A 24963-nucleotide genomic window follows, 5' to 3' on the forward strand; every position below is an offset into this window, starting at 1 on the left:
TTTGCTGAATCTTCGTTGCCGTGTGGCCTTTTCTCTACTTGCGGCGATCGGGGGCCACTCTCTAGGTACAGTGCTTGGTCTTCTCAACATGTGGCTTCTCTTGTTGTGGCTCACGGGCTTGGTTGCTCCACGGCATGTGGGATCTTCCCAGATCAGGGATCGAACCCATGTACCCCGTATTGGCAGGCGGATTCTTTATCACTGAGCCACCAGGGAAGCCCAACAGCTATTTGTTGAGTGTCCAGAAAAGCCCTTGTTTTTTCCATTCCCTTCCTCCTCCCTTCTCCTGTTGGGCCTGGTACCTTCCAGAGGAAGCGACAGGTGAGTCAGGCTGTTGTGCCTCTCTGTCCAGATGAAAGGCGCTCCAGCTGCTCGCTGAGCCCTGAGCCGCGGAGCTGAGTCATGCCGGTTCCTCACCCTCGCCCTTTTGAGAGTCAGAACTAGAACGTAACAGCTAAAAAGCTGGTGGTGGGAGAGGTTTCTGCCTGGGCCCGTCATCTCATTTAATCCTTATCAGCCAGGAGATGTAGTTCAGCTCCTAAAGGGTGGCCTATCGGGTGTTCGGTTCAGTCGCTCAGTCGTATCTGACTCTTTGCGACCCCATGGACTGCAGCATGCCAGGCGTCCCTGTCCATCACCAACTCCTGGAGTCTATCCAAACTCAGGTTTAGTCAAAGGTTTCGTCCTTGGGTAAAGCTGAAGCTCACGGCCAGGCCGAGGTTTTCGTTCCCTGAGGGTGTGGGTGTCGTCTGCCTCCCGGAGGGCGGGAGGCACTGGGAGCCTGCTGCTGGGCGCAGGGCTCTGCCTTTCTGTGTGAGCAGCCCTGGCAGTTGCTTCACGCCACTTCCCTTCTCTGTGGCGGAGGTGTCATGGAGCATCCTTCTAGGAGGGGGAAGCCGGGAGTGCGACAGGCTGCCACCTCCCTGTGTCCCTTTCCTGGGGGCCACACTCTGGGGGTGCTCCTGGCTGCCCTCTGGACTGTGGGGAGGGGTCTGTCCTAGGTCTGCCCTGCTCTCCCCGCCCATCTCCCTTTCCTGTCCACACCCCATGCCCCCCGCAAGCCTCCCAGCCTGGGTCGAGCCCTCCCTGGGAGAATAGTTGAGAGCTGACTGGAGAACAGGCCTCTGTGAGTAGATGCACTGGGGAAAAAAGCCTTTGTCCAAGTTTGAGCCCAGCTGAGTGTTGTTGGCGCTGAATTAAAGATGAGCCTCCTGGCTGGCTGTTCTACTTCACATTGACCAAACACTGTATCTTGAACCTTAAAAATAAAAAAAAACAAGGCAGGGAAAGAAGTCAGAAAGGGGCTGTTATGACAGAAAATAAAGGCTAAAGTCTAATAACAGTACCTTATAGTGATGGAGTGCTTTGAGTTCATGATGTGGCCGCTAAGGCCCAAGAACTGGGCCTTTTCCTCTTTGAGGTCTGCAGGTCAGGCTTCACTGTAGCCCTCAATCCAAGAGTGTTTGTAGGATGAGTGCATTTTTTTCTTTTTTCCCAGAGAATTGAAGCCCAGAGAGGTTGAATGATTTGCCTGGGGCTGCACAGCTGGGAAGGGGCAGAGTTGGAACTCAGTGTTAGTACTGGCTCTTAAGCTCCAGTTGGTGGCCTCCTCACAGATGCACTTCAGGCTAGCAGGGAGTTCAGAAGTCAGAAGGCACACCTAATGAATGAAAAGGGCATTTACTGAGGGCTCATCCCTCCTTTAGAGCTTCCCAGGTGGTTTAGTGGTAAAGAATCCACCTGCCAGTTCAGGGGATGCAGGAGACATGAGTTCGATCCCTGGGTCGGAAAGATCCCCTGAAGGAGGAAATAGCATCCCACCCTAGTATTCTTGCCTGAAGAATTCCATGGACAGAGGAGACTGGCGGGCTACAGGCCATTGGGGGTCACAAAGAATCAGAAATAACTGAGCGACTGACACTTTCACTTTCACTGAGGAACTGGGAAGATGAATAATTTGGGGGTGGGGTACCTTGTAGTCACTCTATTTTGTTCCTTAGGGCTTACCAGGTGGTGCAGTGGTAAAGAACCCACCTGCCAATGCAGGAGATGTGAGAAACGCAAGCTCGAACCCTGGGTTGGGAAAGATCCCCTGGAGAAGGAAATGGTACTCCAGTACTCCAGTATTCTTACCTGGGAAATTCCATAGACAGAGGAGCTGGCAGGCTACAGTCCATGGAGTTGCAAAGAGTTGGACACGACTGAGTGTGTGTGTGTGTGCGTGTGCACACACACACACACACACACACATTTTGCTCCTTAAGCTGAGTGGTGGGCACAAGAGGTGGTTTTATTCTTTTTTTTTTTTAATGTCTGAAATAATGCAGATTAAATAAAGTTTCAAGCCAGAGGTGATTTGAAGATGCTATCTTGGGAGGGTCTGCAGCCAGCTGAGGGGAAGTTCCTCTTCTCTGTGCATCTAGCCATATAAGGACCGGGCTCACACGCTCAGGACATGCTGAACTGAACTGCCTGGACGGTCTGAGCCAGGCTTTATAGACAAGGTGACAGTTTGAATTTTAAAGGCCACTGCACGGAAAAGCATTTCAGACAAAGGGAACAGCATGTGCAAAAGGCAGCAGCAGTCAAGGAGCTATAGGCAAATGAGTGGACTGGCTTAGCTTAGGAGCCATCCTTCAGTGTGTTTTCCTCTTGATCATTTATACTCAGAGTGGCTCAGAATCCTGATGCTGGGAAAGATAGAAGGTAAGAGGAGAAGGGGGCAACAGAGAATGAGATGGTTGGATGGCATCACTGACTCAGTGGATGTGAGTTTGAGCAAACTCCAGAAGATAGTGAAGGGCAGGGAAGCCTGGCGTGCTGCAGTTCATGAGGTCACAAAGTGTCAGACATGACTTAGCAACTAAACAGTAAATTTATACTCAGAATGGCTGAGAATCCAGGTTGACAGTAGAGCTGACTCGGGATGGACTCTGCTCTGATATGGAAACAAGTCAGTTTGCTAAGAGCACTTTGATGTTTATCAGGACCTTAACTTTAAGAGAGGTTGGTCCCAGCCCAAGGAGGTTCGCTCCAGCTTCAAATGCACAAAGTCATTGATAAACGGAGACTCTGATAGAGGAGCTGGACCAGCAGAGAGTAAACGCTGGTGAGAAAGATCATCTTTTATAGAAAAAGAGCCAAGGTTGCCATTGTCTGACACTAAGGACTCATCTGGGAAACTGCTGCGTGCCCTGGGGAAGGGGTAGAGGCAGAAGGGCCCATCTTTCGGTTTAGTAGCTTGGGGAATCATGTATTAATATATTCAAGATCGTTTTCTTTGAAAACATCTCAAAGCCAATGAAACTCCCTGGGGAGCCAGATTAAAGCAGTGATGGGGAATTTCATCAGCACTTAATCAAAGACATTGACTGTTTTCTGGGCCTCACTGGTGACTCTCCCATTGTTGACTTTAATTGTGGAAATGTGTTCATTAGCATTTTATTCGGGCTGGCCCAGGGTGTCAGCCTTAGTTTGCCCACTTTGATCTCTGGGATGTCATTGACTTTCTAGGGGATCCTTGGGGCTCCTGGCCATCTCTGCCCCTCATGTTCAAATTCAGGCCAGACTTGCACCCAGATTTCAGAAGAAAGGTCCTTCTCCACACCCCTGGCTCCTGCCTGGGTTGAGGAGAACGGTTTGTGGGCAGCTGTCATTGGCAAGGGCCTTAGCCGTTGTCTGGGGTAGTGGTTAGATGAGAAGACTGAAGCCTCCTGATGACAGTGAACGTTCTGGTGGTCTCAGCTTCTGAGCTTCATTCAATTCGGTTGCTCAGTTCTGTCCAGCTCTTTGCAACCCCATGGACTGCAGCCTGCCCGGCTTCCCTGTCCATCACTAACTCCCAGAACTTGCTCAAACTCATGTCCATCGAGGCAATGATGCCATCCAACCATATCATTCTCTGTCGTCCCCTTCTCCTGCCTTCAATCTTTCCCAGCGTCAGGGTCTTTTCAAATGAGTCAGCTCTCTGCATCAGGTGGCCAAAGTATTGGAGCTTCAGCCTCAGCATCAGTCCTTCCAGTGAACACTCAGGACTGATCTCCTTTAGGATGGTCTGGTTGGATCTCCTTGCAGAGCTTCATTAAGTGCCTCTTTTAATCTGCCAGAGACTGGGGCTTCCCAGGTGCCTCAGTGATAAAAGAATCCTCCTGCCAGTGCTGGAGTTGCAAGAGACGCAGGTTCGATCCCTGGGTCGGGAATATCCCTTGGAGAAAGAAATGGCACCCACTCCAGTATTCTTGCCTGGAGAATTCCATGGACAGAGAAGCCTGGCGGGCTGCAGTCCATAGGGTCGCAGAGAGTCAGACATGATTGAGCGCACACACAGTCCCCAGCGAAGCTGCAAGTCCACAGGATTTTTAAATGCAGTCTTGACGAGCTGTGTGACAACCTAGTGGTAGAAGACGGGGAGGGGTGAGGCAGGAGGAGCTGCATGGTCCAGAGCAACTTAGCCTGACTCTCCCACCGGGGACCAATTAATTCAGCAGGAAGTTATGGTTTACATTTTGCAATGGAAACTCGGGCTCTGCACACATTTCTGGACCATGGCCCTCAGAGCATCCTCCCCGCAAGTTTCGTTTAATCACGGTCATGGTTGAAAACTCCCAGCATTTTTCCCCCTGATTTTATTAGCTAGTCCTTACCCACATTTCATCTGCTTTCTCTTAAACACTTTTTTGGGGTCTGTGTTTATAGACCTTGAGTAAACACACATCCTTGACTTTAATTAGGAAGCCAGCAATGGCCAGAAAAGGGGGCTTATTCTATTTGTCTTGTACTGGGACTGTTGGAAGAGTAAGACAAGGGATCCACTAGCAGAGACACCTGGGGGTGAAGAATTATGTGGTCTCCCTGCCCCCCAGCAGATCAGGGGCTCTGAGTCAGCTTACATCACATCGACATTACCTGCAGTAGATCACCTGAGGTTACCTTTGATTTATTCATTAATTCACCAGAGGGACACCACCTTTCTGTAACACCATCAGACCTTCGTGGGCAGCAGCGATTTTTGCCTGTGTTCACTCCTGCTTCTTCACCTCTAGAACAGAGCATCCCGTGGGTGTTCAGTAAATATTTGTGTAATGAATAAATGATTACCCGACGTTCCATCATTAGGAATGCGTTTCTTTGTTTTAATCACAGGCTCCTATCTCCTTGTATCTTAGAACAGTGCTCTGGGGGAGGGTGAAGAATCCAGTAGGTGCCAACAACAAGCTGGTCATAGGAGGGCAGATGGAACTCCGTGACTGCTGGGGAGAAAGTGAGCCAGCAGCTGGCTGGTGTGTCCATTCAGTCTGGAAACTCATATGAAGAGAGTAGGGTTAGAGGCTCTGCTAGTTGTATGGACAGGAATCTTGGGCAGGTCACCCAGGCCCTCTGAGACAGACTTCCTGATCTAGAAACCAAAGGGCAGAAGGATAATGCCAGACTCTTACCTAAAGAGTCAACTTGCCCTGCCCCCTGGGTTTCAGTTTCTCCTCTATCTTCTCAGCTCCCCACACTGGGGCTTCCTTAAGGCATTTATTCTACCATACGAGGCCCTGGGTGGGGACGGTGGTGTCGGAGGTAGATGAGTCCTTTTTTCATCTAAGCCGGGGAACTGAAATGGAGAGAGAGCTAGCAGTGATACAGGGAGCTGGGGTGGGGGATGTGCAGCCCGGCCAAAGAGATCAAGGAGGGCTTCCTGGAGGAAGTGGCATCCTAAAGGGTAGGGGCTGTGTTTTCTTCCTCTTTAGATTCCTAGCTTTAAGCAGAGTAGCTCACATATAATAGGTATTTGGGGAATGAATGATGGATGAGCACGGAAGTGTAACAGCGCTTTATAACCAGAAAGTGTAAAACAAGGGGCAGGTGTTGGTGTCATGGTTTGTGGAGGGTAAAGCAGGGGCACTTAGGGCAACCTTTGTCTCCCAGCTTCCTGAGGACCACCTGTCGCCAAGAGCTAGGATCTCTCTCAGAGCACAGCCGCCTGGGTAATGCTGTCTGCCTCTGCCTTTTCTCCCGTGACTCAGGGATGGAGACTGTCCCGGGATGGACATTTATAACCACCTCAGTGACCAGCAGCCCTTCCTAATGGGACCTAAAGTTGGACATACAGATCTTGTTCTTGGGCTCGGTCCTAGGGCTAGTGGCTGACTCAGGAACTAGCTCATTTTGTGTGTGTATGTGTGTGTTTCTAAATGGAGTGATGCCCAGCAATTGCTAAAAAAAATGTCTGTAGCTTAGCTTATATTCAGATCACTAATTCTGCACTACATTTGCCATCCCCAGTGCAGAACTTGCTTGCTTTTTATCCTTTCCTTTAGCCAGCTGAACTTCTGGAAGCCAAGGATTCATCTCTGTAACCCTAGAACCCAGCAGGAGGCCTGGCACATCTGGGTATTGAAACAGTTCTCTGAATAAATGAACAAACAAGTGAATGAATGGACCTCAGTTTATGCCAATGAAGTTACCCAGGATGTAGCTGAAGCCAAACGCCTTTACGGGGTAGAGAGAAAGGGGTGTTTCTGGAAGTGACCTTATGCTGCTCTGTTAGGTGTTTTGCAATAGCAGATGCTTGAAATTCTGCTTGACACTTGCTCTCTGTGGTGAGAGATGAAGAAACACTTCCTTTGTTCACACTTGGCTCTGAGGCTGGGTAGACAGTCAGCGACCTTTCTCACTTCCTTCACCCTGGGGGCCCCTGGGTCCAGTCTGTGGACCAGTTATGGTGAGACAGGGCTCGTGGGTCTGCAGTAGTTCAGTGAATTGGTGTGTCTTACAGGCATTTTCTGTATTTTCTATATCTCAGCATCCTTCCCACCTTCCTGTCTGGGGGAACCCCCAAGATGTAAATCTTTCTGGGGAACAGAGCTTTGACTCCCAGTACAGAAACCAAGGGGGACTAGTTGTTCTTTTTTCCCACATTTAGCTGCTTGGGCTGTGGCATGCGGCCTGCAAGTGGCCACGTGGCTTAGATTCCAGGTTGAGTGCAGCAGTGATGCAGGTGAGTTAGAGGTTCCTCAAAGTCAGGAATACCCTAAGCAGACATCCGTTGTCACGTCCTTGGCCCAGTCTCCCCTGCTCCTTTATCCCAGACTGGTTCTCCGGCCTGCCTGGAATTCTGGGAGCTTCCCCTAATTTTCTCATCAAATTCCTTTTTTTTTTTTTTTTCTTTTCTGTTGTCTGTAACCAGTAACCCTGACTGACAGATACCACCGAGGCAGAGTGGGGCACCCCACCCCTATTATGGGAGGTGGGTGAGCTTGCTCTGGAGGCTCCCCATCTCCTGCCTCCCTTTTTGTGGTATCGACAGGATCCCATTCCTCGAAGACCCAGTCTGCTGCAGGTCAGGTGTGTAAACATTGGGCCACCTACTGTGTGTCAGGCATTGTGTTCGCAGACACAGGAATGCAGAGACCAGGAGTCCCTAATCCTGGCGACCAGGGGCTTTCTGGCCATTCATCCCTTTAGCTGGTATTTACTGAGTGCCAGCAGGTACTGTGCTGGAGCGTGGGGGTGCAGAACCAAAGAGAGGAAATGTTTGTCCTTTGGAGTTTTCATTTCACCTCTTGAGCCTGTTGTTTCTTTAAACATGTCTTATTCTTTGCCTGTTTTTTCATTCGTGTGTGTGTGTGTGTGTGCGTGCGCATGCCCACACTGTGTTAGCCACGTGGCAGCACACAGCCTAGTAGAAGAGACAGGAAAGAAAAAGCCATTTTCAAATGCTGGGAAGGGCCATAACCTTGATGAAGGCTAGGCAGAGAGGTGACCACTGTAAGGCGTGAAGGGAGAGAAGGCATCAGGCTGCCACGTGCTTCCACAGGGTCCGTCCTGGTCGCTGCCCTCTGACCTTGATAAGGACAGTCTGGTCCAGATATTTGCTGAGGGCGCAACTCTGATGGCTCCATACATATTGATTTAAGTGCTTGTCAAAATCAGAGATTGTCTGGGGACTAACTTAATTTAGGTTCTCTTAAAATAATCAGCGAGATGGAAATTTCAGAACACCAAAACGCTCACATCTGTGCAGACATGAAACTTTTTCTTTAGAATCAACGGTGAGTGGGGAGGACCAGGGCAGGGGTCAACTCAGTGGAAACTACAGGCATTTCTCCCACTCTCCCCTCTTCATCCTCTCGTTCATCTAGAACTTGACCGATGATCCGGGTCTTCTTGCCAGGCTTTCTTGGTCTCTTGTCCTGTTCCCTCTTAGATTTGAAGCCAAAGTGAGGACCCTTTCAGTTCCTATGCGCTCCCTAGGACAGGGCCCTTGAGGGCTTCTGCAGCAGTGGGGTTTCTAGGAAGGTCACCTTTACGAGCCCTACATGCTGGCCACATCCTGCATGGGCTATTTTTGTTTGTTTTCGTGACAGCTCTACTGAGGTAATGAGGTAGACAGAATCATTTCCTCCCAGAGATGCCCATGTCCCAGTCTCCAGGACCTGTGAACACTTACCTTTCAAAGGGACTTTGCTGACAGGACCAAGGATCTTGAGATGGGAAGCTCTTTCCGGATTATCCAGGTGGGGCTTATTAGAGGAAAATGGAGGGTGAGGGTCAGAGAAGGAGTTTTGATGATGGAAACAGAGGGTCAGAATCAGAGATTTGAAGATGCTGATACTTCTGGCTTTGAAGCCGGTTTGAAGCTACAAATCACAGGGTACCCACAGCCACCAGGAAAGGGAGAACAGACAATCCCTTGGAACTTCTGGAGAAAGCTTGGTTCTGATCGCAGCCTAGCGAAGCCCATTCTGGATTTCTGGTCTCCAGAATTATAAGACAGTACGTCTGTATTTTAAGCCACTACGTTTGTGGTAATTTGTTAGAGCAGCCATAGGAAACCAATGCTTGGTATATTTTATGTATCTAAAGTCTACCCATTTCAGTGATTTTTTAGTTATTTTACTGAAGGGTGCAGCCATGGCCATAATATAGTTTTTAGAACACTTTCATCACCCTGATGAGATCTTTCATGTCCCTTTACAAATAATCTTTGTCCTCAACCCCAGGTAACCAGTAATCTACTTTTGTACCTGTGGAAGTCGCTCAGTCGTGTCCGACTCTTTGCAACCCCATGGACTGTATAGTCCATGGAATTCTCCAGGCCAGAATACTGGAGTGGGTAGCCGTTCCCTTCTCTAGGGGATCTTCCCAACCGAGGGATCGAACCCAGGTCTCCCACATTGCAGGCAGATTCTTTACCGTCTGAGCCACCAGGTAAACCCAAGAATACTGGAATGGGTAGCCTATCCCTTCTCCAGCAGATCTTCCCAACCCAGGAATCAAATTGGGGTCTCCTGCATTGCAGGCAGATTTTGTACCTGTACTTCTGTATAAATGTCTATAAACTTGCCTTTGGGACACTTTATGTAAGTGGAAGAGCCGACTCATTGGCAAAGGCCCTGATGCTGGGAAAGATTGAAGGCAAAAGAAGGGAACAGCAGAGGATGACATGGTTAGAGCACCACCAACTCAATGGACATGAATTTGAGCAAGCTTCAAAAGATAGTGAAGGACAGGAAAGCCTGGCCTGCTGCAGCCCATGGGGTTGCAAAGAGTCAGACATGATTTAGTGAGTGAACAACAACAGGTGTAAGTGGAAGATGTGATGTCTTGTGTCTGGCTTCTTTTACTGGGTATAAAGTTTTTGAGGTTCATCCACATTGATGATGCTAGTATTTTAGTCCTCTTGATTATAGAAAAAATATGCTATTGTGCAGTATATCACATCATTTCTCCACTCACCAGCTGATGAACATTTGTGTTGTTTTCACTTTGGGGCTGTTAGGATTAATGCTGCTATGAACATTGGTGTGCTAGCCTTTGTGAATGTGGGTCTTCATTTCTTCTGGGTAGATGCCTAGGAGTGGAATTTGGTGGGTTGTGTGGATTTCTGTATTTAACTTTTTGAGAAGCTGACAAACAGGTGTCCAAAGGGATTTCACTATTTTTCATTCCCACCAACAGTTCATGATGACTCTCCTCCACCCACTCCCAGTATAAGCCCCACTACTCAAGAAATTATTATTAATAGTCTGTTGAGGTTTTAGATTCCTGATCCTTGATCCATCCTACATTCTTGTATCACCAGGTGTGTTTTGGGCATTTGTAAAAATTTGGGGATTTGGCATTGGATGAGACCTGATGATATTTATATTTTAATATAAACAATGAGGCAGAAAGTTCAGGCAGAAAATACACTGAGTGAATTGAAGGGTTAACTGGATATCCTTTCTTCTTTTATCATTATTATTTTTTAAATTGAAGTATAGTTGATTTACAGTGTTGTGTTAGTTTCAAGGATACAGCAGTGGTTCAGTTACATATATTCGTTTTCAGATTCTTTCTCCTTATAGCTTATTACAAAATATTGAATCTAGTTCCCTGTGCTATATAGTAGGTCCTTGTTGGTTATCTGTTTTGTCTAGAGCAGTGTATATATGTTAATCTCAAACACCTAATTTATTCCTCCCCTGCTTTCCCCTTTGGTAACCATAAGTTTGTTTTCTGTGTGTGTGGGTCTATTTCTGTATCACTGTTTGCTGCTGCTGCTGCTAAGTTGCTTCAGTCGTGTCCGACTGTTTTAGATAAGCAATACCATGTGATATTTGTGTTTCTCTGGCCTCTTTCACTTAGTATGATAATCGCTAGGTCCATCCAGGTTGCTGCAGATCCCTTTCTTCTTTGTTTGTTTATTTTTGCTGTACTGGGTCTTCATTGCTGCACGCGGACTTTCTCTGACTGTGGCAAGAGGGGGCTGCTCTTTGTCGCCACGCGCGGGCTTCTCACCTCAGTGGCTTCTCTTGTGCGGAGCACTGGCTCCAGGGTGCGTGGGCTGCAGCAGTTGTGGCTCCCGGGCTCTGGAACATGGGCTCAAATGGTGGCAGCACGTGGGCTTAGTTGCCCTGCAGCATGTGTGATATTCCCGGACCAGGGATCGAACCTGTGTCCCCTGCACTGGCAGGTGGATCCGTGCCTTTCTTTTTTACCCCGAGCAGATCGGCCACACATTAGCACGTACTTGGCCCCTTCGCCCCACCAACTCCGTTCCACCTTCTGCTGGGAAGTTCTGCTTCCCCCCATCGGAGCCTGTCTAGACTCCCCAGACTCAGTGGATGGAATTGAAGGCTGGGGAGCAGACACAGGGTTCCGTCTATAGGTAGATGTCTGCCCGGAGGGAGTTGGGGGGTGAGAGGCCCTGACCTTGTCATGGGGGATGGCGGGACTGACCGATGAGAGCCAGATAGAAAGCCTGATCGTTCAGTCTGGGCTTGCTGGCAGGTGGATCCCTCCTGCTTCCTCAGTGACAGCAGTGAATAGAACACCGGCTTGATTTGGGGGCAGAGATGGAGAGGAAATCTCGCAGGCATTACATGTTCTGTGCGGGAAGGGCTGTATAGACTTCAGTGACTTAAATTCCATCTGATCCCACAAGGGAAAAATTGAGTAATTTTATGGCAACTGGGAGAGGTTTTCAGGCCTTTGAGGAGAAACTTGACAGTGGGGCTTCTTGGCCAGTTTGGGGTGACCAGGTTGTCGAGTTTGGGCCCTGGAGCCAGCCGACCGTGGGGGGTCGTCAGACCAAGAAGTGGTCAGTCCCCAGGCAGGAAGGCAGACACCTAGGGCCTGACCCTGCACGAGGGGCAGGTGCGGACGCTGTGGTGTTGGCGGGGCTGAGTTAGAGGATGATCGTGGCCTGTGTGTTGAGCAGTTGATGGGCAGCGTCAGGAGAAAGGCTCTGGGAATTCAGGGTGATGACCCAGGTCTGCCAAGTAGCCACGGCCTCAAGTAGAGCTCGAGGGATTCCAACTCTATTCCATGGATGATGTTTCTGCCATTTTTTGAAGACGAGGCAACTGAGGCCCAGAGAGGTAAAGTGACCTGCCTAAAGGCCACACAGTGAGTGAAACGAGCTGCCAGAAATTCGAGCTCCAGGCAGTTTCTGAAATCTTTGTTACCCTGCAAGAGGCGTTTTCTTTAGAGATGCATGGGATGTACAGAGAACAAAACAAACCACACTGAGTGATGAACAAATGTCCTCAGGACACGTTGCTGGGTCCAGGGGAGGGGAGACACTTTTACAGAGCCCACCCCCTACCTCCTCGCCCAGGCCCGCATTAGGAAGTAGAGGTCGCCTCTTATTGCACAACCAGCAGCTGTTACTGTCTGTGTTGCCCCTGTTGGCGTTGTTTACGGGCAGTGGAGAGGGTGAGAAACCGCACCAAGTCTCAGGCCTGGAGGGCTCCAGCCTCTCTGCCAGGAAACAGAGACCCTGTTTTGAGACACTCAGCGAGATGTGATGCAAAGAGCAGAAAATATCAAAACATACAGCACTTCTCCATGGCTCACATTTTTAAGTGAGTGTATATGAATTAGTATTGTAACAGAGTAAATGGAGATAAGGTTATTATTTATAAACTGTTGGAGGGGAAAAAAAGCAGAGGACCTGGTGTTTTGTCTTGGCTCCTCTGCTTCCTGTCTGTGTGACCCCGGGTTGTCATTTCATTTCTTGGAATCTCAGTTTCCACTTCTGTAAAATGGGAAGATTGCACTGGAAGTCCTCTGAAATCTTTCTTGCAGTGAACTCTGTGTAATTATAAATGCTGTCAGTTTGTGTTCCATGCCAAGAGAAGCTTTATCTATAGATTTTTTTCTGGTGACTTTGGATGAAATGTACACAGCTGGCCGATTTTTCAATGAAAACTTGGGGTGGTGATGGGGAGTTTTAATTTACACGACAAAGTCTTGATTCAGAGCCACTTTATGGCTTTGGTGGGTGTTAGAAAGCTCTTGGGAGAGTCCTGATAGTTCTTCTGTGGGGACGAGGCTGTGTTGATGAGGTTTTTTTCAACATTGCCTTCACCCCTGTGAGGAGTGGGGGCTGTGACCTCAGTGGGCAGGATGTGGGTTACAGAACACGAGGGGTCACCTTTGTACTGCAAGAGCTTTTGGAATCAGCTGGCATGGGTTGGGGACACTTCCTGTCTTGGGGTTGGGAGCCTGGAGTTGAGAGTGATCTCGGCATAGGTGTGCGTGGCTGGGCTGGAGGATTGGTTTGGAGAACTCATGTCCTCACATACTGGGATGGCAGCTTTATGAGCTGCATTAGAGGGACTTGCATCCTGATCTTCGGGCCACATAGGGCCACTGAAAGATCCATGTATTAGAACAGGTAACCAGTGGTGTTCATAGCTTGTGAGATGGAGGGCAAGAGACCAGAGTCTGGGGATTCAGTGGGAGAGAGATGCCCTCTTTGCATGAAATGGAGTGTGTGGGGCCCAGAGCCAACCTCCCAGATGCCATCAGTAAGCCATCAAGTCACAAGAACTGGCAGCCAGGGCAGGAAGTGAGGTCTGGTAGCAACCAGCATCTTCTTGTGCACCCACTGAGAAATGTGTCAGACCATGCTCTGGGTTCCAAGTGACAGAAACCAAACTCAAGCTGGCTTAGGTTTGAAAAAGATCATTTATTGTGAAACAGTCAGGGGTGGCTGATATGGGCCCAGACCACGCTGGCTGGGTTTTGTCTCCCGCTGTTTCTTTGCTTTGCCTTCCTTGCACCTTGTTTCTCAAGGGGTCTCTCCCTGTGAGATAGATTCAGGCTTTCAACCTTTCATGTGAATAGCCCTGTGTGATGGGAGAAGGATACTCTTTCCTGATGATGTCAGCCAAAGTGCTCGAGAACGTCCTTATTGGCCAGTTAGGGTCACATGACCATTCTTGAGCCTTGAGAGGACTCTTACTGGCCGGTTTTAGTCACATGCTTGTTCTTGAAGCAGCATCGATTCTGGAAGACTCCATGCTTTGACACGCAGCCCCTGGAGCACATGGTGGGAGGGTCAGGAGGTGCCCCCGAGGACACTGGTGCCATCCCAGAGGGGCTGGAGTCTGGGCAGGGTGGAGCCCAAAGTTCCCTTTTGCCTGGTGAGGGTTAGGGTGGGTTAGGGTGGGAGGTCAGGGCAGACTTTCCTTTGGTTTGACCAGGGAGGCTTCTGAGGCTCTGGTGCCTGAGCTTGGATGGAGTGAGTGGCCCAGAGGGAGGGAGGCGCTGTGGGTCCCTGGCCTGTCCCAGGTGCTGCTGCCCCGTGCGTCAGTCTTTCCTTCTCTTCCTCCAGCAAACGTGTATTGAAGGCTTGTTCTTCTGAGTCCCTCAGAGTGTCATTTGCATTCTTCATGCCTCTGAACTGTGCCCAGGGTTGATGCTCAGAATGTTTAACATTGGGCAGCGACCAGAGTCCTTTCTGGAAGTTTCCACAGTGCTTGACATTCATCCTTTCCTAGCTGGGGCCCGTCTGGGGCCTCTGGGTGGGGGCTGTGGCAGCCGGGGAGAGGGGCTCCAGACAGCACCTCTTTCCCAGCCTGTGTCAAGTCCTTCGGGATTTTAACAACTGGGCAGCCATGCTGGCGTGAAGCAGCCCAACACTTCCTGTTTGAGCTCTCTCAGGGTGGCACTGGGGAGCTGGTGCTCACTTGCCCGCCTCCCCCAGCCCTCCTCACACTCACCGCCCCCTGCCCCACTGCCACCCCCAACCCCAGGGCTTCCATGGACCGCCCACAGAGGGAATGCACCATTGATTTTTGTGCAGGTCGTGGGAGAGAGGCCAGGAAGATGGCCCTGTAAATGGCAGCTTTCTCCTGCTCACCCTGCTCCCTCAGCTGGGCTGTGTGGTTATTCAGATCAAATGCCCTTTCCTGTGAGGTTCGTTGAGGCCACAACCGCCCACGCTTACTCTCTTTGCACCTAAGTTTTCTTTTTTTTTTTCCGGTGAGCAATTCAGGTTTATAGGCTTTGGAGAGTGTGCAAATATTTGATTTAAATTCAGGAAGTCTGGAATGAGGAATAGAAAGAGTTACTTCTTGTTTATTTTTTTCCGGGGGACTTGGCGGGGGGATGGGGTGGGGATGATATGATGAATCCAGCCACTTGATCCTCCAGGACGGTGCTCCCAAGAGGACAGGCCAGGTCCAGGGCAGTGGGCTGGGTCCACCGGCCCAGGGTGGCCTGTGCGAAGAGAAGGGTCACAAGAAGGTGCATAGTTTGGAGGCTTCTGTGGGTCTGAAATGGAGCGTGGAGCAGATGCTAAGAAGGGTAGTGCCTGCCACCTGAATAATAGCTACCAGCTGTTGGTACTTCCTGCTGGCCGGCCATGGAGCCCATCTGATCCCTTTGATCTCAGTAAGCCTCTCCACAAACCTGAGTGGTAAATACCATCATCCCTATTTACAGCTGAAGAAGCCAAGCCCCGAGAGGTTAAGAAACGTGTCCAGGATCACCCAGCTACTCTGGCAGTTCGAGTATGCCAGGCTCCAAGGCTGTGCTAAAAACCAGTGCCCTGTACACCGCCCACGGTGTGTTCATAGACTCCATGGACTGTTTGGGGGATAATTTGTTGTTTAGTAGGTAAGTCGTGTCCGACTCTCTGTGACACCATGGACTGTAGCCCGCCAGGCTCCCCTGTCCATGGATTCTCCAGGCAAGAATTCGGGAGTGGGTTGCCATTTCCTTCTCCAGGGGAATCTTCTCCTCCCCGGAAGAACCCACATCTCCTGCCTTGGCAGGCGGATTCTTTACCACTGAGCCACCAGGGAAACCTTTGAGGATAAGTGGCATCCTATAAATCAGAGCCTGAGGCTACTGATAAGCATTTATTCTGATGGTCAGAACCTGCATACTGACTTGTAAGAGGGAGGAGAAAAAGTGTGGGTGAGGGTGGACACAGAGGCAGTGAGCCCCAGCCTGGGGTATCAGGGAGGGAATGAACCCAGGCACCCAGAGTTCCTGTCCCGGCCCTGCCCCAGCATCCTAGGGCCGGGGGTGAGTCATACTGTCGCCAGCTTCTGGTTTCCTTTTCAGTGAAATGAGAGTAACAACCACAATAATAACATCTGTTGTGGGCTTCCTCGGTGCTGGGTGCAGCCATGGGACGCCAGGACGGAGAGGTGTACAGATCAGAGCTTCTGCTTGGGGTGCTTGGGGATAGTGGGGAAGGAGGGCCCTCCCCACCGAGGCTGCACGTGAGACATGGGACAGCTCGGGCCTGGTGAACCGGAAGTGTCTCTGCCAGTTGGGGCGGGAGGGAGGCGAGCAACTTGTGACCTAGCTGTGGTGTCAGGGTCCCCCGACCATCTATTGTCCCTGCGGCCAGACGGAGGGACTTGTTAACAAGGGGACTTCTCTCCCCAGCCCTAGTTCTGCCTCGTGCTCATGTGCGCACAGTCACGTCCGACTCTTTGCAACCCCATGGTCTGTAGCCCACCAGGCTCCTCTGTCCATGGGCTCCTCCAAACAAGAATACTGGAGTGGGTTGCCATTTCCTTCTCCGGGGGATCTTGCCGACCCAGGGATCGAACCCATGTCTACTGCTTGGCAGGCAGATTCTTTACCACCGAACCACCTAGGAAGCCCTCTAGTGCTGCTTAGATAGTCCCCATCAGAACCACCTTCCCAAGCCCTCAGATGACAGACACCGAGTCCCAGCCGTGCCACTGGGACTCACAGTCACCTGGGAGCTTTCTGCAAACACTGGTGCCCAGTCTGGGGAACAGTGTTGCGGAAAAGCTCCCCAGGTGATTGTGATCCGCAGCCTGCTCCTCCCGGGACCTGCTGCCCGTTCCTGCCGAGGGGGTGGATTCATTAGGGCCAGGGACAGGTTCCAGAAACCAGATGCCTCCGGGGTTTCGCAGCTGCTCCTGGTTGCCAGCTCATTACTGTGTCCTGGCCCTTGGGAGAGGCAACGGGGGTGGTGTTCTTACATGTGCCGGATGCAGGCTGGACCCGGTGTGTCCTGTGCCCCTGGGCACCAGGTGGCTGTCCCGGGGTGCGCCTGAGAGCCCTGTGGGGCACCTGGGCTTCCTCTGGGTGTTGCCTTCTCACTGCTCTGGGCAGGGCCCGGATCCCTGCCCCTGGACCGTGTAGGGTCATCCTCAGATGGCCTCAGAGTCTCAGCATCTCTCAGGACCCAGGGCCTGCTGCCCCAGTGGGACTCAGTGACAACCAGTCACAGGCCTGGGACCAGTCAAGCAGCACAGCCCCGGCAGTTTAGAATCTGAACTTGAACCTGCCAGGGATGCTGGAAGTCTGGTCATGATGATGCCCTTGCACTCTTTTGGGTTCAGAATCATATTTTTCTAGCATTTTTACATAGCATTTTACATTTTTTACATTTTACATGGTTCATTGGTTTCCAGAGAAATCCTTTTGCATAAGTTCTCCCAGGAACCAACCACTTTCTGAACACTGTCTCGTAGTCAACTTGTCAGGATCGCAGAGGGAGAAACAAGCTTCCCCAGGGGGTTGTGACATTTGCACATGACTGAGTCAGGATTCGAACCGTGATCATTCTGACTCCAAAGCCCATTCCGTGCACAGAGGTGGACTGTAGATCTAATTATGTAAAACCAAAGACAAACTGTTCTATGTGGTGGCTACTAGCCACACGGGGCTATTCAAATAGAAATTAATAAAAATTAAATATAATTAAAAACTCGGTTGCACCAGCCAGAGTTCAGCTGCTCTGTAGTCCCCTGGGTCTGGTACTCCCGTATTGGACAGTATAGATAAGGAACATCTCCAGCAGCGCAGAAAGTTCTATCAGTGCTGAGCTAGAGTGACCACATGGCGGAGACATGGCTCTGGGCCCAGCTTGCACAGTGGCTGAGGATGGTTAGAGGTGGGGAACGTGGTGAACCAGCCGTCTCACTTTGCTGCATGCGTGCTAAGTCACTTCACCTGTATCCAACCCTTTGCGACCCTGTGGACTGTAGCCCACCAGCCTCCTTTGTCTGTGGAATTCTCCAGGCGAGAATACTAGAGTGGGTTGCCGTGCCCTCCTCCAGGGGATCTTCCCAATGCGAGGATCAGACGTTCGTCTCCTCCATTGGCAGGCAGGCTCTTTACCTCTAGCGCCACCTGGGAAGCCCCATGTCACTTTGTTGGTGTCCACTAGTAGAGCGACCAGCTGTCCTGGTTTGCCAAGGGATTTTCAGGGACTTGGGACTTGCTTGGTTAATGCTGGGAAATTCCCAAGAACCTGAGACATCGGTCACTTTGTTTACTGGACTGTGTCCACGTAGACCTCCTGCTTGTGCTCAGGTCCGGGATACAAGACTTGAACAAAGAGTTGCTCCAAGGTCAAGGGTGGGGGGAAGCTAGCTGATGAAGTGGCAGCATAGTCTGGGAGGAGTGCTCAGAGAAGAGGGAGTACCAGGTAGGATGTCCCCAGAAGCCTTTCCCTAAAGGGCATGCACCTGAGCTGAGAGCAGACACCTGGATGCAGTTAGTTAATCAGGTGAAGGAGTTTGGAAGTGGGTGGAAGCTCAGTAGTCAGCCCTGGGTAGTTAGGAGTCAGAAATCTTGGGAGCTGGTTCTGACTCCGCTGTGGTCCTGCCGTCTTTACTGCAGGCAAGTTCCTTCCCTTCTCTGTGTCAGACACTCCCATCTATAAAACTAGGCATTTAGACCAGACACCCCCGATGACATTCTCTACCTTCACCCATGTTATGCTTGCAAGGACATTGTGATATGTCTTTAATGGTGGCACAGTTTGAAAAGGGTGGGACTAGGGCTGACCCACAGGGCTGCGGTTTTGCTGAGATGGTACTGAGTCTGGCTGTTCAGTCTCCAGGAAGTCTTCTCTTCCTCCTTCACCTCCTTTTTAATTTATTTTTTTAATTGAAGTATAGTTGGTTTACAATGTTGTGTTAATTTCTGCTGTACAGCAAAGTGATTATATATATTCTTTATATATATATTCTTTTTCTATTATGGTTTATCACAGGATAGATATGTACATATGTTTAATATGTGTTTATTTATTTAGCTGTGCTGGGTCTTAGCTGCAGCACACAGGATCTTTAGCTGTGGCATTTGAAATCTAGTTCCCTGACCAGGGGTCAAACATGCACCCCTGTGCTTTAGAAGCATGGAGTCTTAGCCACTGGACCACCAGGGAGGTCCCCAAAGTGGCATCGGATTGTCAAGATTAGGTGATGGGAGTTGAGAGGGCAGTGCAATTGATGAAAGCTGCAGTAGTTATCTTAACATTGTTATCCACAACTATTTATCTCCTATGTGCTTATTCATTTTCATTTCCGAATTTCTGATTCTAAATATTTAGGGTTGCCCCTGTGACCCTATCCTTTGCATTTCCTTGTCACCCCTGGTCAGAGTCACATTGTGTCACAGTAGCCAATTCATACACTGTCCTTGGAGCCTGAGATCCTTGAAGATGGGAACTCTGTCCTCACCTCCATCTCCCTGTGCCTCTGGAGCTGTCTGGCGTGTGATAGTCAATCATGATATTCTTATTGAGCAAACCAAGCTATTACTTGTTTGTGTGGTCACTTTTGACTTTGTTATGGTTGTCAGAGCTACTGACTGGGTACTTATAAACAGCAGCCGTATAGTCCTCACTGTTCTGGAGGCTGAAAATCTGAGATCCAGGCACCAGCATGCTTGGGCAAGGGCTCTCCTCTCATTGTGTGCTCACGTGATGGGATGAGTGAGGGAGCTCTCTGGGGTCTCACTTACAAGGGCACTAATCCCGTTCATGAGGGCTCCACCCTCATGACCTCTCAAAGGCCTGACCTCCTAAAGCCATCACACTGGGGAGTTAGGATTCCAACATGGGAATTTGGACAGGACAGGACAGAGTCGCTCAGTCGTGTCTGACTCTTTGCGACCCCATGGATTGTAGCCTGACCCCATGGATTGTAGCCTGACCATCAGGCTCCTCCGTCCATGGGATTTTCCAGGCAAGAGTGCTGGAGTGGATTGCCGTTTCCTTCTCCAGGGGATCTTCCCGACCCAGGAATTGAACCAGGTCTCCCGCATTGTGGGCAGACGCTTTACTGTCTGAGCCACCAGGGAAGCCCGGAGAGGGGACACAAACATTCAGACCAGTAATACTTGTTATGATATGTATAATAGTTATTATATGTATAATATACATATAAATGAAGCTGAAGCTCCAATACTTTGACCACCTGATGCCAAGAGCTGACTCATTGGAAAAGTAGGAGAAGGGGACAACAAAGGATGAGATGGTTGGATGGCATCACCCACTCAATGGACATGAATTTGAGCAAGCTCCAGGAGATAGTGGAGGACAGGGCAGCCTAGCCTGCTGCAGTCCATGGGGTCACAAAGAGTCAGACACGATTTAGTGACTAAACAGCAACAGTGCATTTAGAAAAGTGCACATCACGATTATTTTTGCGTGTGTATTGATTTGAAACATGAAACGGCAGATGTTTGCAGTCAGAAGGTGAAAGGAAGCAAACAGTGGCGTGCTCAGGTGTAAACCATGGAAGAGTCTCCTGCTAACAATGTGATCCTGGACCAAAAGCAGTAGACCTTCCAGTCTGGCTATTGAATGGCTCCTCTGCTTAGCGCAACAGGAGACAGATGCCGCCTGGCTTAATTCATCCAAGCAGCGCAACAGGAGGTTTGGAAATGTTCTTAATAAAACTTTCTCATCTTGATTAAGAAATTATATATATATATATATTTAAACAGATTTTTGTTCTCTTAGTTAAACTGAGGGGGTAATGTGAACATAAAGAAAAATCACCTTCCTAATACAGGCTCAGGGAGGCAGTGGTAGGGAAAAGTTGGATTAAGAGAGCACTTTGAACTAATTGCAATGTTAGCTTTTCCAAGTGACTGTGGAAACTGCTGAGTGTTCACAAGTAGCTTTTGCCGGGCCCCCTTGAATGTGCAAGATAAGCTAGTTACCTGTGCAGTGATCACATTTAATATTTTTTCACAAATTTATAAAAAGAATGAATGTGCTTAAAAAAATTTTTTTAAGTTTGTTAAATATTGCCCTGGGGAGTTTGGGATCCATATGTGTATACTGCTATATTTAAAATGGATAAGCAGCAAGGTCCTATTGTATAGCACAGGAATTCTGCTCAGTGTTATGTGGTAGCCTGGATGGGACGGGAGTTTGGCAGAGAATATATATATATATATATATATATATATATGGCTGAGTCCCTTTTCTGTCCACCTGAAACTATCACAACATTGTTAGTTGGCTATTCTCCAATATAAAAAAGAAAGTTAAAAAAATATTGCCCTGCTAATATTTTTACATTCTCACTAAGTCCTTTGAATAGTATAAATAAAACTTCAGCCTAAGTTTTGCAGATTATCATGAATCCTGAATAATAATACTTATTATAAATAACATTTGTTGAGTATTTAGTACATATTAGCCACTGTTCTAGGGGAAAGTTTTATTAAATAAGTGATTAAGAGTTGTTGGAAATAGTACAGAGCTCTTATAACTGAACAGGATTATGGGTATATGTTTATAATTTTGTTAACATATAGATATTTTTATTATTATTAACATAGGGATAGAATGAATCAAGGCTAAGAAAAAACAGCAAGTGATAAACAAGCCAATAAAATTACAAGGTGAATTCACTGAGGAGAAGGAGTAATTACTTGAATTATTTTTTTGTTTAATTAACATTTATTAAGTGTCTTCTGGGTAACAGGCCCTGTTAGGTGCTTTTACATCTGCCGTTTTATTTAATTACAATGCCTTCATCACTTGCAGATAAGGTTTCCCATGGGCTTTCTTTGACTAATGAGTTAACCTAGCCCGTGGTTTGCAGTCCTTGTGCCGTAGTCACCTAGGGATCTTGGGAAAACTATAGTGCTAAGGTTTCATCCTTAGAGATTCTGTTTTAATTGTGCAGGCTGGGGACCCAGCAACAGTAGTTTTAAAGATTTTCCTCCTGCTCTTGTGAATTTTGGTTGAGCTGGAGTGAGAACCACTGTGCTAGGCCATTTGAGATGTTATTTCACTGGCACAAAAATATTGCTTTAAACTCTTCAGCGATAAGCAGCTATTGCAAGCTTTGGGAGTTTGCCGTGCCAGGTGGATACAAGTAAAACATCTGTTTTCCTTTGTCTGTTTCCTATTAAATGGGATATGGAAGGTGTCAGAATAATGATTGAATGAAGCAGGCTAGAAAATGTTACCCTCAATGTCCCAGACCCAGAATTTCCAGGTGCACTTCATTCGTCACCTGGGTTTTGCCCTGTGGTGGTTTCAGAAACATCATGCCAGTGACTTGCATAATAAGTGTGTTCGTTTGTATTTTGTTTTTGTTTTGTTTAAGTAACTTCTACTCTAAAAGGTGCGTGTGTGTTAAGTTGCTTCAGTTGTGACCCCGTGGACTGTAGCCCACTAGGCTCCTCTGTCCATGGGATTCTGCAGGCAAGAATAGTGGAGTGGGTTGCCATGCCCTCCTCCAGGGGCGTCTTCCCAATCCGGGGTAAAACCCACGTCTCTTATGTCTCCTGCATTAGCAGGCGGACCCTTTCCCATTAGTGCTACCTGGGTTCCTTTAAATGAAATACATACATTGGTACCGAGTATCGATCTCTGAATAAAAACTTTTAATAAGAGGACACAGGAACGATAAGGAATTCTTTTGGTGAAAGGGTTATATAGGTCAAAATGGCTTTCTTAAAAATTGTGTTTGCTGTCACAGTAAAGTTAATATCAAAACATCTTTTTAAAAAAAGAGTGTTCAGGGATCTCAGCTTTCCTTTAAAAATTGTTATAGCCTGAGATCACATTATAGAGAATTAAAAAGTGATCCGTAATCCAAGAACATACCCAGACCCTAAAAAAGTTTTTTTAGACATCTTCAAAAATAGATCGATGCTTCAATGGGAGCTTTAGTCCTGCCTAGAAAATCCCAGGGGTTGTGAAAGTATGATGTAATTGGTGGTCAGGTAAAGGGAAGATTCCATTAGACCTGCCCAGTATTTTCCCCTAAAATAAGCAACGTTTCTGGTAGGGGCAACTAGATAGCCTTCCATTTAAGACCATTGTCCCACTTTTTTTTTTTTTAATATTTATTTAATTGGCCATGCTGGGTCTTAGTTATGGCATGTGGGATCTTTAGTAGTGGCATGCAGGATCTAGTTCCCTGATCAGGGATCGAACCCAGGCTCCCTGCATTGAGAGTTCAGAGTCTTATCCACTGGACCACCAGGAAAGTCCCTGATGTCCCCCTTTTAAAAACATTGCGTTAGCTAAGAGTCCTTGGACAAGTCGTATCATCCTTTCAGACCTGAGGTTCTTCACTGGTATCACGAGTGGTGGGGGTGTTAGTTTTCCAATGGGGCTTTGCTGAGCGTCTACAGTGGCTTAGGGAGCCCTGGGGGAGGGGTGTTGAGCTGACACCTCTCTGGGTTTTCCACACTGGTCTCAGAGCTGCTGTCTGAGGGCAGCTCTGGGTGGGTGCTCCTTTGTAGAGACATTAAACCCATTCATGTCTGCATGCATTTTTGAGGGCCTGGTATGAATCAGAGGTCAATGCCAGGGGCGGGGTCAGCAGAATGACCAAAATGAGCGTCCACCCTCAGGTAGCTTCAAGTGTCCTGGAGGTGACAGTCTACACAGATAATTCAGCATTTCTTCAGCCAGGTCAGGGGCTGGGTGGGAGAAGGAGGTTGGGCAAATGACTGTGTGAGTGAGTCCTGGGTGCTTTTTGTTTTTTAAGAAACAAATGACAAGTAGGGGACAACTCCCTCCTTGAGTCACTGGCTAGTCTCTCCCGAAGGGAAAGGAAAGAGGAAGGACGGGGCCCACGTGGGAGGCTTGGCATTTCCCTGAGTGGACTCAGGGACGTGGCTGTGCTGTGCAAGGGTTATCAGGCCAAGAGGAAGATCTGGGGTCTCAGAAGACCATAGGGGTCAGCCCTTAGGACTGGGAGGGACCCTGAACGTGTTTGAACGTGTTAGTCGCTCAGTCCTGTCCGACTCTTTGCCATCCCATGGACTGTAGCCCACTAGGCTCCTGTGTCCCAGGGATTTTCTGGGCACGAATACTGGATTGGGTTGCCATTTCCCTCTCCAAACCCTAGGTCAAGGTCTTGGAATTTGGTCCAAGGGTCTTGTGATTGGTGTGGCTGGGATTCTGTGAATGCTTGACCCTCCTAGTCCAGGCAAATTGCCCTGGCAAGCCCACCTGCTTGCACCTCCAGGTTGACATACCCAATGTCTCTCTTCCTGCCTCTTGTGTTTGACATCGTGAACCAGCCATCCTGCCTATGGGCCTTCCCATATGCTGCCAGTTTTGCTTGGATCCCCCTCGGTTGGGCAAATTCTAACTTGTCTTTTTGTTCACAGCTTAGATAACACCTTCTTGAGGAAAGTCTTCCTTATACCCAACACTTTCCCTCCCCTGTGGAATTAATTAAATACCCTTTTCTGTGATTGCCCAGCACCTGTACTCATCGGAAGCATGGCATCTTAACCATTGAACTGCCAGGGAAGTCTTTTTTTTTTTGGAGTCACCTGTCCGGGTGGGACAGGGGTGTTGACTTTATTGATTTTTTTTTTTTTTTTTTTTTGGAGCCAGGGAAGTCTTTATTCCACTAATCAATGAGAGCTCTTTGTGGCTGGGACAGTTTAATTACTGGAATTAATCCCATGGCCGCATGCTTGGCATATTGTAGGTGCTCAGCAGATAGGTCTTGAGTGAATGAGTGTCCTCCCTTGACAGCAGCAGCTACAGAAGCTCAGAAAGGTTCAGTGACTTACCCAAAGTCACACAGCTCTGAAAGACCAAGAATGGACTGCAGCCCATGCTGTAAGTCTAAAGACGAAAAAAGATCAGATCCAGTTTCTAGAGTCTCCCATCCAAGTACTAACCAGGCCCGACCCTGCTCAGTTTCTGAGATCAGATGAGATCAGGCGTATTCAGCGTGGTATGGCGGTAGACCAGTTTCTAGAGTCATAGTCCAGCTTTTCTCTGTCCACAGAGAGGAAGTGAGAGAAAGTCACCCTTGTTTTGAGATGACTTTCCTTCTAGGGGAGACATACTCTCTTTCCTGGTTTGTCTCTAAGTGATGGAAAGACCAACGTAATCTTCATGTTCTTAAAATAAAGAGTTTTGTGAGAGCAAGTTAGTATACTTTTTTCTAATTTCTAGGACTTTCGCCCAGGACC

General features: G+C 48.7%; 1 protein-coding gene across 13 annotated transcripts in view; it reads left to right on the top strand.

The window, feature by feature from the left end:
• CYRIB (CYFIP related Rac1 interactor B) overlaps nucleotides 1-24963 on the top strand; it is a 142822-nt gene that overhangs the window by 11777 nt on the left and 106082 nt on the right. Inside the window, exon 1 of one of the 13 annotated variants that reach the window (XM_040261763.1) lies at nucleotides 12118-12338. The exons of 11 other annotated variants lie outside the window; for them this stretch is intronic. Coding sequence is in view for 1 of the 2 variants with exons in the window: in XM_040261760.1 (XP_040117694.1) it covers nucleotides 12281-12338 (58 nt within the window). In the remaining variant the exon portion in view is untranslated. Of the gene's footprint in view, nucleotides 1-12117; nucleotides 12339-24963 lie in introns of those variants that run through there. One more of the 13 variants, XM_040261760.1, reaches the window with a different exon arrangement.

This window comes from Oryx dammah, unplaced genomic scaffold (genome assembly GCF_014754425.2).
Source record: "Oryx dammah isolate SB20612 unplaced genomic scaffold, SCBI_Odam_1.1 HiC_scaffold_19, whole genome shotgun sequence".
NCBI classification, from domain to species: domain Eukaryota; kingdom Metazoa; phylum Chordata; class Mammalia; order Artiodactyla; family Bovidae; genus Oryx; species Oryx dammah.